This window comes from Babjeviella inositovora (genome assembly GCF_001661335.1).
Source record: "Babjeviella inositovora NRRL Y-12698 unplaced genomic scaffold BABINscaffold_4, whole genome shotgun sequence".
NCBI classification, from domain to species: Eukaryota; Fungi; Ascomycota; class Pichiomycetes; order Serinales; genus Babjeviella; species Babjeviella inositovora.
The window spans coordinates 553,462-566,870 of record NW_017566841.1 but is presented as its reverse complement, the minus strand read 5'-3'; the positions used below and the strand labels follow the sequence as shown (position 1 = coordinate 566,870).

General features: G+C 48.7%; 7 protein-coding genes and 1 non-coding gene across 8 annotated transcripts; 6 read left to right on the top strand and 2 right to left on the bottom strand.

The window, feature by feature from the left end:
* Nucleotides 1-339: 339 nt before the first annotated feature.
* On the bottom strand, nucleotides 340-668 carry BABINDRAFT_60749 (DNA-directed RNA polymerase core subunit; the record flags this gene model as incomplete). Its single annotated transcript, XM_019132352.1, has 1 exon — nucleotides 340-668. One exon carries the CDS (start codon nucleotides 666-668, stop codon nucleotides 450-452), a length of 219 nt encoding a protein of 72 aa, XP_018986047.1. The 3' UTR covers nucleotides 340-449.
* Nucleotides 669-837: 169 nt separating this feature from the next.
* Nucleotides 838-3,311, top strand: NAN1 (Nan1p; the record flags this gene model as incomplete). Its single annotated transcript, XM_019128555.1, has 1 exon — nucleotides 838-3,311. A coding segment is annotated over one exon (2,211 nt), but the record flags the coding sequence as incomplete, so codon positions are not given.
* An 823-nt stretch (nucleotides 3,312-4,134) lies between these two features.
* COX11 (Cox11p) lies at nucleotides 4,135-5,114 on the top strand. Its single transcript, XM_019128554.1, has one exon. It carries the CDS (start codon nucleotides 4,225-4,227, stop codon nucleotides 5,014-5,016), a length of 792 nt encoding a protein of 263 aa, XP_018986045.1. The 5' UTR covers nucleotides 4,135-4,224; the 3' UTR covers nucleotides 5,017-5,114.
* Nucleotides 5,115-5,680: 566 nt separating this feature from the next.
* On the top strand, nucleotides 5,681-7,327 carry CWT1 (Cwt1p; the record flags this gene model as incomplete). Its single annotated transcript, XM_019132350.1, has 2 exons — nucleotides 5,681-5,959; nucleotides 6,065-7,327. 2 exons carry the CDS (start codon nucleotides 5,681-5,683, stop codon nucleotides 7,127-7,129), a joined length of 1,344 nt encoding a protein of 447 aa, XP_018986044.1. The 3' UTR covers nucleotides 7,130-7,327.
* Nucleotides 7,328-7,588: 261 nt separating this feature from the next.
* On the bottom strand, nucleotides 7,589-10,491 carry STE13 (Ste13p). Its single transcript, XM_019128553.1, has one exon. The coding sequence runs from the start codon at nucleotides 10,355-10,357 to the stop codon at nucleotides 7,724-7,726; it is 2,634 nt and encodes an 877-aa protein (XP_018986043.1). The 5' UTR covers nucleotides 10,358-10,491; the 3' UTR covers nucleotides 7,589-7,723.
* Nucleotides 10,492-10,671: 180 nt separating this feature from the next.
* On the top strand, nucleotides 10,672-10,931 carry BABINDRAFT_160941 (uncharacterized protein). The gene has a single exon (XM_019128552.1). It carries the CDS (start codon nucleotides 10,696-10,698, stop codon nucleotides 10,906-10,908), a length of 213 nt encoding a protein of 70 aa, XP_018986042.1. The 5' UTR covers nucleotides 10,672-10,695; the 3' UTR covers nucleotides 10,909-10,931.
* A 274-nt stretch (nucleotides 10,932-11,205) lies between these two features.
* On the top strand, nucleotides 11,206-11,287 carry BABINDRAFT_t158. Its single transcript has one exon. It is a non-coding gene; the product is annotated as a tRNA-Leu (tRNA).
* An 811-nt stretch (nucleotides 11,288-12,098) lies between these two features.
* BABINDRAFT_126289 (uncharacterized protein) lies at nucleotides 12,099-13,224 on the top strand. The gene has a single exon (XM_019126989.1). It carries the CDS (start codon nucleotides 12,184-12,186, stop codon nucleotides 12,997-12,999), a length of 816 nt encoding a protein of 271 aa, XP_018986041.1. The 5' UTR covers nucleotides 12,099-12,183; the 3' UTR covers nucleotides 13,000-13,224.
* Nucleotides 13,225-13,409: the final 185 nt, after the last annotated feature.

The following is a 13,409-nucleotide window of genomic DNA, read 5'->3' as shown; positions in this document are numbered from 1 at the left end:
ATTATCTGGACCTGCGACTTTGGGGTTTCTCCTAGAATCCTCCCAGACCCATTTCAATGTTTCTATACAGCCTCACCAAGAATAGCAGCTCACCGATCCAGGCTGCCCTAAGTCTCATCAACGCTTTGGATAAAAGGAAGTTATGAAGCAGCACAAAAAACAACCGTATCAACGCCTGAAGCTCATCAATTCACGATACATCTCTTCTCCGTCAGACTATCATAGCTAATTCTGTTAGAAGGGTCTTTACCCATCATTGACCTGACCAATTATCGCTATCACTGCCATACTCGCCTACGGCCATCTCTACACCTTTATAATGAAAGGCTATGTTATAATGTACAAACAGACCGAGATCGTATATATGTATGCGCGCCAATCCTCAGTCTTTGCGGGTCCATCAGCATCGCTAGCTCGTCTCTGCCGCTTTGCTCCAGCGGCTAGCTCGCTTAGTTAATCTGCTTCTTCTCCAACGGGTTGTAACGCAAGAACTTCTCAATAAGATCGACGTGGGTCAACACCATCCTTCTGCAACAGTAGCGTTTCAACTTCAACTTGTCAAGGGCATCACCTTCGGTCAAGTTCTCGTCTTGCAAGTAGGACAAGTAGGTTTCCCACTTGTCACCGACCACTTTACCGCAAGAGAAACAACGAACTGGGATAATCATTGTGTGTTTTGATTCTGTCTTTGGCGGCTAACTCCCGGCCCATTTTGCTTTATACAATTTGCTTTTCTAGGTGAAAAAATTAGGCATCACGCCGGGTAACGGACCTGCACATACGCGCAAAAAAAATATTTCGTATGTGAAAAAATACTACATCAGAACGGCCTGATTTGCTACTTTATCCCCACTAAGAACTACCATCAACATGCCTGAGAACGACTGGAAGGTATCCTTGCATACGGGTGGTAGACCTTTACCCCATGCTGCGGTGTTTTCGCCGGACAGCCACCACTATCTCGTGCTTTTCTCGCACCAGCTTCGCGTCTACTACATCTCCACCCGCCAGTGCATACGCTCACTCGCCATTGACTGCGCCGATGTGGTTGACTTTAGAATTAGCCCTGCAAACACGGGTCACTGTTTGCTTTTCCATGCCTCTGGTACCATTTCCATCGTCAATTGGAAAGACAAGAATGCTCCACAGGCCATTATCGCCACGACCACCACCGATTTACCTGTTTTAAGCGTTGTTTCTCTCACCGCTGAAGCTGTGGTTTTAATCACCGGAAAGAACGGCAAGCACACGCCTCACACTCGCACCTTGGTTCTCTTAGACTTGGAAACCCAACAGCATGCCGAGCTTGTAGCTATCAAAAACGTCTTGCGCTTTGCGGTCTCGGCTGACGCCTCCAGAATCGCCTTTGTCACTAGTACAAATGAAGTCATTACTGTGGATTCTACCGGAATGATCCTTGAAACTTCAGCGTTTGCGTTCCGCTCGCCGGTTTCCGCTCTTGCAGTGTCGAACGCCGGCCTTGTGGCGCTCGGGACGGCCAGCGGTGCGATCCAGGTGCTCCACACGACCCAGCGCTTGTTGAAGTGGCATATTGACCGCGTCGCGGCGTTGCGCTTCTCTGCTGACGGCAACTACTTGCTATCCGGTGGTGCGGAGCGTGTGCTTGTATTCTGGCAGTTGGAGACCGACAAGACGCAATTCCTCCCACGGTTGAACGGGAGCATCGAGGACATCCAGGTTACCAACGAGTACTACTCGCTTATGTTGAATGTGGGTGAATCGCACCCCGAGCTCGAATACCTCGTACTCTCGGTCGTGGATCTTGCGTCGCGGTTATCCGTTTCCGGGATCAGGCCAAATTTTGCCAGTCCCCCGGCATCTTTGGAAAAACTCAAGAAACGATTGGGCAAGCAGTCCGCGCCGTTGCTCGACGTTTCCAAGATCAAATACGATTTCACCGCTGCCTTTGAGATCCATCCAGTTTCCAAATTAGCGTACTTCCCATCTGGTCCCCAGATCCAGGTCTATGACATGTTGAAGAGCGAACAAAGCTTTGTCCAGACGGCTGCAAACACCTCCCAGGCCGGTAAAGTCAGATCTGAGAACAAGTTGCTTGATCCTCAGGTGGAGCTCCTCGCGTTCACCCAGTGTGGCACCTGGATGTGCACATTCGACCGCCTCCCAACACCCGAAATTGACAGCCTTATGTCCCGTGACGATGTACAGTATTCCCTCAAGTTCTGGAAGTATGTTGATGTCAAGCATGGCCACTGGGAGCTCTGCACCAAGGTAGTGGCACCACACGGTGCTGCCCCCGTTGCGGCGTTAATTCCCGCTCCCGCACTGTACCACGGCGGGGTGGCCTTCCTCACTGCTGACAACAAAGGTGGGGTCAGGTTGTGGAGACCACGCGTTCCTAAGGAGATTTATCAAAAGGCGGCCGTTGTTACTGCTGGTGAAAAGCTCCAGCAAACCGCGTGGACATTGCGCAAGACGAAGCCGAGCGGTGTTCTTGTCTCTACTGCTGTTGCCTTGGCCTGGTCCGAAGACGCTTCTTTGATTGTGTTAGCGCACGAGGCAGCGATGCTTCCAATCGACGTCACAACGTTCCGGGACCTCCCGCAGTTGCCGTCCCTCACGGGTTCACGCATCCGCGGCTTGGAGATCGTGGACCACCACTTGGTTGCCTTGTCCAAAACAAGACTCGTTGCCTATGACTTGCTCTCTGCGCAGCAATCTCCGTTAGTGTGCAAGATCTCTACCCCAACTGGCGGCCGCAACTTGCTTGCAGTGGACGCCAAGCACCGTTTGGTGGCGGTGGCAGTGAACTACCACACCAAGAGCTTTGACGTGAAGTCGAAGGTCTACGTTTTCAGGCCGGACTCTTTACAGCCGGTCCATGTTGCTGAGCACGACCAGGCAATTGCGTCGATTAGATATGTGGCGCGGTCGAACGCATTTGTTTTCGTGGATGTCGATGCACGCATGGGTTCTCTTAGCTCCGCGTCGGCGACGTTGTTTTCCGCGCTGGAGATGGCCTCCGCGTCCGCCGCGCAAGACTTTGCCACGGAGATTTCCGTTTTGCTCCAGTCTGCGCAAGCTACTGCCAACATCGTTAACGGTGTCGCGCGCATGGATATCGATGAGGACATGGCCGTCACGCGCGTCATCAACGCCAACAGTTTTGATGCCGCTTTTGAGAACCTCGACGGGGTGTCTATGGAAAACTTGTTTGACAGGATCATTAAGGCGATCAATTAAAGGAAGGAGAGAGCATGGGCCTGTATCATATATCATATCATACCCAGATCTGGGTGCAACATTGTACATTAATAGAAACCGAAATAAAGGTGTAAATTGATTTATTAAAAGGGAGTGTACTGGGGATCGAGTGGGGTGGCTTACCATGTATACCAGCATCTTTTTTTATATAATTAGGTACGGCTATGGCCATCTATGATTGAGGTTGTTTTGATGATGACACTCCCATGACCGATATTATCATATACCTATGATTATACAGCACTGATACTTTTTTTTTCTGTTCATAAATCTGCCTTAAGTTGAAATACTCGATGCGGAGGGTATATAATACAATATTCAGGTGATGCTTTTCTTTCCGTATTGTAGTAGATGGTCCGGTCAGTATTGATAATATCAAGTACTGGGGGGACACTAATTCTTTTACATTTAATAGCCCCTCACCTGTAAGTAGCTAGTTTCCATCAGGAAAGGAAACCCCCAATCCCACTTTTTGACAGTCGGGCCATCAGGATAAGCAGTCGCACAAGGGCGCGAGCCATGGTCAGCCCGTCATATCTAAAGCCAATTACTAATCATTTTCAAGCCAAAACTAGAAAGTCTCAAGACCCAAGCTCGACCCTTTTTATGACCTAACCAATTTTCCACCTACACTTTCCCGTCCCTCAATGCGTATTAAAAAGGGCCGTTTACACGGTGCATAGTAAAATTTCCAGCAACTGGCATAGCTATATCTCTCTGAAAATCAGCATACTTTTATATCTTTCGACCTTACATTACATAATATTGTAGCATACACTAAAATAACTACAAATTTAAGTAATGTTGCCTTTGCCAGTTCCGCTTCTCCATTATCTCATGCGTCTCTTTTCTTCCGCCGCGCAAGATGCGGCGTAATAATTTGCTCACTTCCCGCCTGAGTGAAAAAAGTCGTACTATCCGGCGTATACTTCAGAGCGCTACAACTTTCTGTTTGTAACACACATCCCCGCCCTCACCGCAATGTTTGGTTTAAGAGCGGCACCCAGAGCTTTTAGAGCTTTCAAACCGATCCTGTTAACTCCGCTCAGATCTTTCCGCCTCTCCCACCATGCCCTCGGTGAGCTGACCGCGGCCCCAAAGAAGCGCCTCACCGGTTTCCAAGAGCACCAGCTTAAACACAACTTATCCAACGATGAAATGGCGACATTGTACCGTGAATATAGAGAAGAAAAGACCCGTAAGAGAAACTTGACCATTGGGTTGTACTTTTCCTCCATCGCCGTCGTCACTTTGGCCTTGGGCTACGCGTCAGTACCGTTGTACCGTTTGATCTGCCAGCGTACCGGCTGGGGTGGCACACCGATCACTGACCAGACCAAGTTCACCCCAGATAAGTTTGTGCCAGTGGATCTCGACCACAAGATTAGAATCTCCTTCACCACTCAAACCTCCGGAATCTTGCCGTGGAAGTTCACACCGCAGCAACGCGAGGTGTACTTGACCCCGGGCGAGACCGCGTTGGCATTCTATAAGGCGAAGAATTACTCTGATAAGGATATCATCGGGATGGCAACCTACTCGGTAACACCTGACCATGTAGCACCGTACTTTAACAAGATCCAGTGCTTCTGTTTCGAGGAACAGCGGTTGCTGGCCGGTGAAGAGGTCGACATGCCAGTATTCTTCTTCATCGACCCTGAGTTTGCCAGTGATCCGGCGATGAGAAATATTGACGACGTTGTGTTGCACTACACCTTCTTCAAGGCTAGATATGACGATGATGGTGAACTTACTCCGGAAGTTTCTGCGTAGGCAACGGCTAATTACTGTATATAGTGTCATGTAATCTTAGATGAAAAGCGTGAAAAAGTTGTAGATACAAACGGTGGTCTGATGAAATAAGAAAACCATGCCGGCCCGTTCTTGTTACACCGCCTTGGTCAAAGGTTAAGAGAGGAGTACTATGACATGGATATGTGTGCTTAAATACAAGTTCATGTTATTGTAGGTCCGTAACCATTTTTTTTTTCCGGCAGAGAAACTGTGTCCCCCTTCAAACCAATTTATTGGGTCTATTGATTGTCATTATATAACAATTTCTGTCTTACTATTTGTATACATCATAAAAAATCCCGCTCTCAGTAGAGCCCGTATGTCGTATATTCGAGATAATATTCAATCCTCCATTTGGACGTGCGCACACCGGCACCTTCCCCCCGGAAATGCGCCGTCTCCGCACGTTACAAATTTCTCAACCTGAACCCATGTTGATGTTTTGTATTGAAGAGCTCTCGACTCCCTCTATCCGCAAATGATGTCGCAGCTCCCACCGATTCAGTTGGAAACACCCAACGGGACTAATGTCACTGAGACGAGAAAAAAAAACACGACTCAAAATAATGAGGAAGCACCTGCAACAACCACACCTGCCGTGGCGTCAGCTGCCTCATCTACTACAGAGACCCCTGAGGGTGAAATGCCAGCCAAAAAGCCGTCGAAGCGGAAGAAGAAAGTCGAGATCGCCTGTGTGTACTGCCGCCGCTCGCACATGATCTGCGACGACTCTAGGCCGTGTAAACGCTGCATCAAGCGGAACATCGGCCACTTGTGCCACGACGAGCCTGTCAATTCAAGACAGCGTAAGAAGGCTGGGGTAGATGACCCCGAAGCCGAAGCCGGTAGTAACGGCAATGGCCCCCGCTCGTTTCTTGAGCAACCGCAGCAGATCCAGCCCCAGCCGTTCGTCCAGTTTGATGTCAAAAACGGAACCCCGCCCCAGGAGATAGGTCCGGGTCCTGAGTTCCTCCCGAGCGCAAACCTTCAAAACCCACACCTCCAGCAGGTGCAAGTGCAGTCCCAGCACACGTTGCCGAACTCGGCGAGCCAAATCTCGCTCTCCAATCTCGGGGCGTCCAGCTCCGTGCTAGCACAGACCTACAACCCGTTCTTCTTCTCTGAACACGCAGGCAACGAGTTCTCCTCTTTGAATGCGTTCTTAGACATGATCGACGACTCTGAGTTAAACTTCATTCCCGGCGTGAACGAGATTGCATTTGGGGATACCATGAGTCCCGAGCTTCCGATGCCAGCACAGCCCCCGCCTCAAATCCAGCAGATCCAACACGCAGTGCCCCAGCAGCCCCATCAGTTGCGCCAGAGTTTCAACGGTAACAATAATGACTCACTACAGAATGTATTTCAGACCGCAGGGCCGCTTCCCAACAGCCCGCTGTTCAATCTGCAGCCGGAAAACCAGCCGATGGTATCTGACTCAGCCAAAGCAAAGTTCTTTTTGACGGCTGCGGACCCCACGACTGAGATTTCGCCCGAAGAGCGGTTGAAACAGGTCATTCACGCCAAGTTGGAGGCTGGGTTGTTGCAGCCATACAACTATGCCAAGGGTTATGCCCGTCTCCAGGCCTATATGGACAACTACATGAACCAATCATCAAGACAGCGTATCTTAAAGCCGTTACTGGTGTTCCGGCCGGCGTTCCGCGCGATTGCACGAACGTTGAAGGACGTGGACTTGGTGCTCGTGGAGGAAGTGTTTGAGCGCATGTTGTTAGACTACGACAGAGTGTTCACGTCTATGGCGATTCCGGCGTGTTTGTGGCGCCGTACAGGGGAGATATACCGAGGGAACAAGGAGTTTGCCTCGTTGGTAGAGGTTAGTGTGGACGAGCTAAAGGACGGGAAGTTGGCCATTTATGAATTGATGAGCGAGGAGAGTGCCGTCAACTTCTGGGAGAAGTACGGGGCTATTGCGTTCGATAAGGGTCAAAAGGCCGTGTTGACAAGCTGCAACTTGCGCACCAGAGACGGCCGAAAGAGACGTGCATGTTGTTTCTCGTTCACCATCAGAAGAGACCGGTACAACATCCCTAGTTGTATAGTCGGAAACTTTATTCCAATTGATGAATAGAGGTAATGGGTGTTAGACCCATGTTTTACAACTACGCGTGTTTATACTGTTATTGATTAAAGAATACAGCTGTTGCAGGCTATTTGTTGGATTTTATTGCTAGTAACATGCCCTCTAGGGCTAGTTCCTGTCCGCATCTGCAGGTCTTGCACGGCCGAGTTTTCGTTTCAAGGTGTATATGAACTATAGATCTCGTTTTTGTTCAGAGTTTTATCTCTAACTCTCATTTATGGGAATTTCTCATTTATGGGAATTTTTGTAGATTCAGATCATCGCTTATTTCAATTTGAGCCGAACCCATAGTTCCTTTTTTTCATCACAACAGAAGATATGAAAAACCCATTTTCCAGTGTGTATCACTCTTTCTCGTCTTTATGATAGCGGTATCACCTTCAGCCCGATACAATCGTACAGCTCACTGTAAAAACGCAAATTGGGTAAAAAGTTGCTAAACAATTCGTTGCATTCTCCGTTCTTAGTCTAACCCTGAGTCAAGTTCATACAGTAACTTATATCTATTCTCCGTACTATAGTCACAACAGTTTTACATACGAATCTTATTCTTATCCATTTCCCCCGGTTCACACAAACTTACTAAAACGTCTCAAACTTACCTCCAAAAGCCTGGGTCAACCAGTGGGTCAAACGCTCCCAAACCATTTTCTGGCCGTTGTGGAAGTAGATACTGTGGTTAGAGTCTGGGAACACATGCATGTCGTAGTTGTCCAAACCAGCAGTGTCAAACTTGTCCAAAAGCACCATCGTGTTCTGCAAATGAACATTGTCATCTGCGGTCCCGTGCATCACAAGGAAGCGTGTGACGTTCGCGAAGCCCGTCATATTTTTCACTACCGACACGTCCAGGTAGCCCACCTGGTTATCGATGGGCAAATGCATGTAACGCTCGGTGTAAATGGAGTCATAGAACCTCCAATCGGTGACCGGAGCCACCGCCATGCCATACTTGAACGTCCTGCCCCCGTCATACTCAAGCACCTTCAAAGTGGTGAAGCCACCGTATGACCAGCCCCAACAGGCCGTCTTGGAGACATCGATGAACCCCTTTGCGATCCACTTTTGGGCTACAGTGGTAATGTCCCGGGGCTCGTAGTGGCCAATACGGTCGTACGCAAAACGGCGGAATTCGTAGCCCTTCGCCCCGGTCCCCCGTGGCTCGATATACAACACCACAGCATCCATGGAGGACGAAACGGCTTCGTTGAACCCGTATTCAAATTTCTTGAACAAATTCTTGGATCCAGGACCGGCATAGTAGGATGCAAGCAACGGATACTTCTTTGAGGCGTCAAAGTTAGGCGGAAGGATCTCCATCACACTGAGTGTGACAGGACTTCCGTCCGACATCGTCTCATCTAGTTCTACCTCGTAGTAGTTCTTCGTTGGGAGAGCAAACTCTTTCATACGAGGGAGGAGGTCAGTACGAGATGGCAAGGCTTTAGCCTCCTTTAGTGACGCATGGAGCAAGGTATCCATTACATACTCATGCGGAACATCCGGTCCCTCGTTCTTAGCGTGGAGAAAGCGGCCACCATGACTGGCGGAAGCAGAGTAGTGACCCTCGTCTGGGGTTACGTACACCACCGACTGCGACGCATCCCCTGTGACATTCACACTGGCAATCTTCAACTCCATGACCCCATTCTTCGGGCTCTTGAAATAGACGAGCTGCGTGGTGGAGTCGTAGGCGAACGCGTTTTCCGGTACCTCCCACTTTCCGCTAGTCAACATCACCGGCTGCGTGGCGGTCGCATTGGGAAAGTAGGCCAAGTGCGGAAAGTCGTCCACAATAACTAAGTCCACGTAACCAGTGACATTGTGGCGTGGCACCAACAACACTGGCTCGGCCTTTTCGGTCCAGGTGCGCTTTTCTACACCATCAAAGGTACGAGTGGTTGTTGTTTGATGCGTAGCGGCGTCGTACACCCGCACCATCATCGTGCTACTGGTGCGATCGGTCTGTTTGAGCATCAAGTGCTGGGCGTCAATCCATTGAACGCTGTAAACCACAAAATCTTCACCAAGATCCGGAGCCGATACGGCCGAGCTCTTCCCAGAGGCAAGGTCGTAGTTGAGGACACTCACAATCGGGTTGGAATATCCAGGTTTCGGGTACTTCAACGGTAAGTGTTCGGGGTACTGACCGGCCCGGATGTAGTAATCCAAGTCGTAGATTGGGACATTGGTGTCGTTTGTCTTCAAGAATGTGAGTGTGGTATCGTCCGGAGACCACCAAAGCGCAGATTCCTGGGCAAGGACTTCTTCTTCGTATACCCAGTCCGGTTTCCCGTTGATGATATTGAGCGTGCCGTCACTGGTCACAGGCGTGACCTCACCCGTTGTGGCATCCATAATGTAAATGTTGTTGTCTTGCACAAACGAGATGTATTTTCCCAGTGAGGACCACTTGGCGAAACTGATCTCTCTTGGATCACCCTCCTTCTGGTACTGGATAGGGGTGACCTTCTTAGACGCAATATCCATAAGAAAATACTTGGCGTTGGAAGAGTGTCTCCACATGGGGATCTTCGACGATCCCAAAATCATCTTGGAGAGGTCGTACAACGGAGCCACCGTACTGAGATAGTACAGGACCCCGTTATGCAATACAAAGCGGTCCTCCAACAATATCAGCTCAAACGTGTCGTTCGCCACCTTCCGCACCACAATACTATTCCTTAAGAGCATGGAATGCAAACCTTCGTCATCGTTAGTGTCGAGGTGTCCTTGCGGCGGAACAAAGTCGTACGAGCTGCCATAGGGGAATAACGCGCCCACGAGGTAATCTGACATCGTATATGGCTTCAAGCCTTTCAAGTGTGCACCAGGCTTTACACTGGTTCCATTAGTTGGTTTGAAGTCATCGTGGTTCAACGGGCCGCTCAGATAGGCAAATAAAGACATGGCCCAGAGAACCGCGAAGACAGCCACCGTCCAGATGAGGTATTTGCGCGGTACCACACGCTGCTTCCCGTAGAGGTTGTTGATGTATTCACGGTCTGAATCCAGAAACTCTGCATTACGTGTGCGAAAGTCCTCAGCGCCGGTCTGATCCGCTGCGGCGTTTATGCGTTCAAGAACGATTGATGTAGTAGACATGTCATCAGGGTCTGAGGGGCCTGGTGCGCTCAGTTCAATATCTGGGCCTAAGTTCGCAGGATTATCAACGAGTTCGTAGCTCTGGTCTTTGGCTTTAAGTCCTGAGAACATGGCAGAGAGTGAATGATTAAGTGAAACGTGGCCAGGTGACAAAGGTAAGACAGTGGGTGGGTGATAGTTCAGATAAATGAGCGTTTAATAAGAGGTCATAAGCTTAGGGTGCAAACAATAGGCGCTTTGAATCACTGGCCGTGGGTAAACCAACCTTTGGAAAAGCGCACCGAAAAGACGTTTTGTTCAGGCGGCACTTAATGTCGAATTTAATGCACTACGTGTCGCTCCTGCATATGCTACACAGGGGCCCCGACGAGCTAGGGGCACTGGATTGGCATGAAAAATCTGCGTATATAAATATAGACTGTATTTCCAGGTTTTATAGCTTTGTAGGTATGGTTACCGGCGGTTGGGTCATAATTGTATTACTTGGCTGGATTCTGTTTTTGAGGCTTAGGTGTGAATTACCCTGGCATATGCAGCAGTCGATGTGCCCCACGAAGTTATCGGCCCTTAAGACCTTACCAAATATGATGTGCGATGGCCGCGGTGAGCCTTACCCTTTGATAAAAATGGAAACTCTTGTAAAGGACGCATCGTTCAAATAGTTATTTAAAACAAGTACATGCGGCATGTCTTTAATGGGTCGGGTGATTATACGTCCTAGGATGTTGTTTCGCTGTCATAAGGCCAAGGTTTAAGGTATTTCCCAAAATAATACAGGTGGCCATTCGCATGCAACTACCCTCTGAATCTGTATTTAGTACACAGGACGTTTAGGGGTAATATAGGGAACTGTGTTTTGTCAGGAAGAGTATTCAAAGATATTTCTTACGGTTCCGGGTACGGAGGGTGTCTTTCTTAGTATAGTATATAATATCATAGTTTTTTCTATTTTAAATAATGGCCGTTTGGCCGAGTGGTCTAAGGCGTCTGACTCAAGATCAGATCTCGTAAGAGGCAAGCGTTCGAACCGCTTAGCGGTCATTATCTTTTTATCAGGTTGGAATAATATTTAAGTGCTTCCGTTGGTTCCTATTCTCCTCTTAGTTTTCAACTAACGTCTCGCTGTTACAGGCCCTTCTCGGCTGTTGCGGTATCGTCATGCTATCCGCCCAAAGCGTGGATATGGTTTCGAAATGTAACAAATTGAACTCAGCGGATAAATCGATACCTACATTCTGAATTATTCTTGGGAACCGGCTAGCAGTCCAAGTATATTGTGTTCTATGTAATTACCCATATATAACTATATAGATGTAAGACCCGCCAGCCCTCGATCATCCAACGCGGTTCCACCTGCAAGAGTGATTGCGAAAATGATGAACGAATGGGCACTAAGATGGTCTCAATGCATATTTCTTCTCGCCAAAACTTGACGCTCGCCAATCGCTAGGATTAATTCAAAAGACAAGCAACACGGATAAAGCTTTGGCTGACCGCACATAAGGAAAAAAGGGAAATTAATGTCCTTCTCTAAAAGGCGGGACTGCACGCATATTTATACCGCCTAGGTCTGAAAAATTTCTCGGTGCAGGTTTCGCGAAAGTTACCCGGATAAAAAGTGCTCAGGAGACGATTTGAAACAGGGCTATAAACGGCCCTCGCCGCGCACGACCCCCCGTACAGCTGTTATCAGAAGCTCAAATGATAATGAAAAGAGCAACCAAATACGATCAAACACGGAGGATATACTCGAAAACTGTCGATTAATCCGAGAAATTAGCACGTTAGGGTCCACCATACAGTCCTAAAGCTGTGTTCGTTGAATATCTACCGTCGGGGTATCCAACGCTTCTTATCTCATTGACTACCCTTATAGCCCCACAAACATTGACTACCTCGATAGTCACTTCCGCTATCCTAATTCCCTATATTCCACCATGCCACAACCAGATCCCCTTATAATTGTCATACGCTTTTCCGACGGAATTCCTGATTTACAGATTCCCGTTCCCGCCTCCCAAACCGTTACCACAACCGGTATTCGGCGCAATATCCGAAGCGAGCGTAACCCCGAGACAGGCCTCAAGCGGCTCAGACTATTGTATAATGGGCGAATGCTTACAGGAAGGACCAACTTTGCCAGGGAAGTGTTCAAGTATATCCCTCCACCGCCACCCAGCGACAATGCAGGCTCCACGCCAGAGCCGTACCTTCTCTATGTCCACTGTCTTATTGGGGACGATTTGACGGCAGCAGAGATTGCTGATGAAGATAAACTCGATCAGTTACAACAGGAAACGCAAGATTCGAGTCATACGGGGGTAGTCCCGCCTCCATCGGGTTTTGACCGCTTGCGAGACGCCGGTTTCTCGCAGGAAGACATTGACGAGTTGCGAAGCCAGTTCCGAGCGATCTACGGAGGTTCTGACGGCGGTGAAGAAGCGGAGGATGGACAGAATCGCGAGACTTTGAGACAGTTGGAGGACGAGTGGATCGATGCCACGGTGCACACGGATGGAACGGACGATTTCAATAACATTGTTGGGAGAATGAACACCACCCGGAGTGCTGGCAGCGGTACCGGAAACACCAACCGGGATTTGCTCGTTGGTTTGATGATGGGATGTTTCTTTGGAGTTTTGTGCTTGATTTTGATGAAAGACACCAGCTTGTGGAGTAAGAAGATAAGGATGGCGATGTGTGCGGGTATGATTGTGAATTTTTCTTTTGGGTTGACACGATCGTGGTACTAAGGCAGTCTTAAAAGGGTTTGCGATTCGAAGGTGCAGTCGAAGTTAATCTGAAGTATTGAGGTTCCTTCAACTGGTTATTGCATTTACTCATTCCACTATTTTCTATCCAAAGAAGTTGTGCCAGACTTAGCCAGTAGCTGTGTTACATACTTATCTAACCGGTTTTGGCTAGTCGAAAACTAGACTTCGATCCACGTTTCTTTGAATCGGGATTTATGCGGTAGCGAATAGCATGGGCTTCTTCGCGTATGTTCTGATCATGACAGTCGCCGGTGTGGATTCTTTTGCTTCCTCGCGTTCTAGTCAAAGTTTCGTTCTCCCTTAAAGGTATCATTCATTGACAGAAATGGTTGTAGTTAGAACAGCATCCGATACTGTGTTACTTTCCTCAAGCCTACTCCAAACCTGTA

Coding starts and splice junctions, on each gene's coding strand:
- BABINDRAFT_160941 (XM_019128552.1), top strand. CDS start 10,696: ATGGTTACCGGCGGTTGGGTCATAATTGTATTACTTGGCTGGATTCTG.
- STE13 (XM_019128553.1), bottom strand. CDS start 10,357: ATGTTCTCAGGACTTAAAGCCAAAGACCAGAGCTACGAACTCGTTGAT.
- BABINDRAFT_126289 (XM_019126989.1), top strand. CDS start 12,184: ATGCCACAACCAGATCCCCTTATAATTGTCATACGCTTTTCCGACGGA.
- COX11 (XM_019128554.1), top strand. CDS start 4,225: ATGTTTGGTTTAAGAGCGGCACCCAGAGCTTTTAGAGCTTTCAAACCG.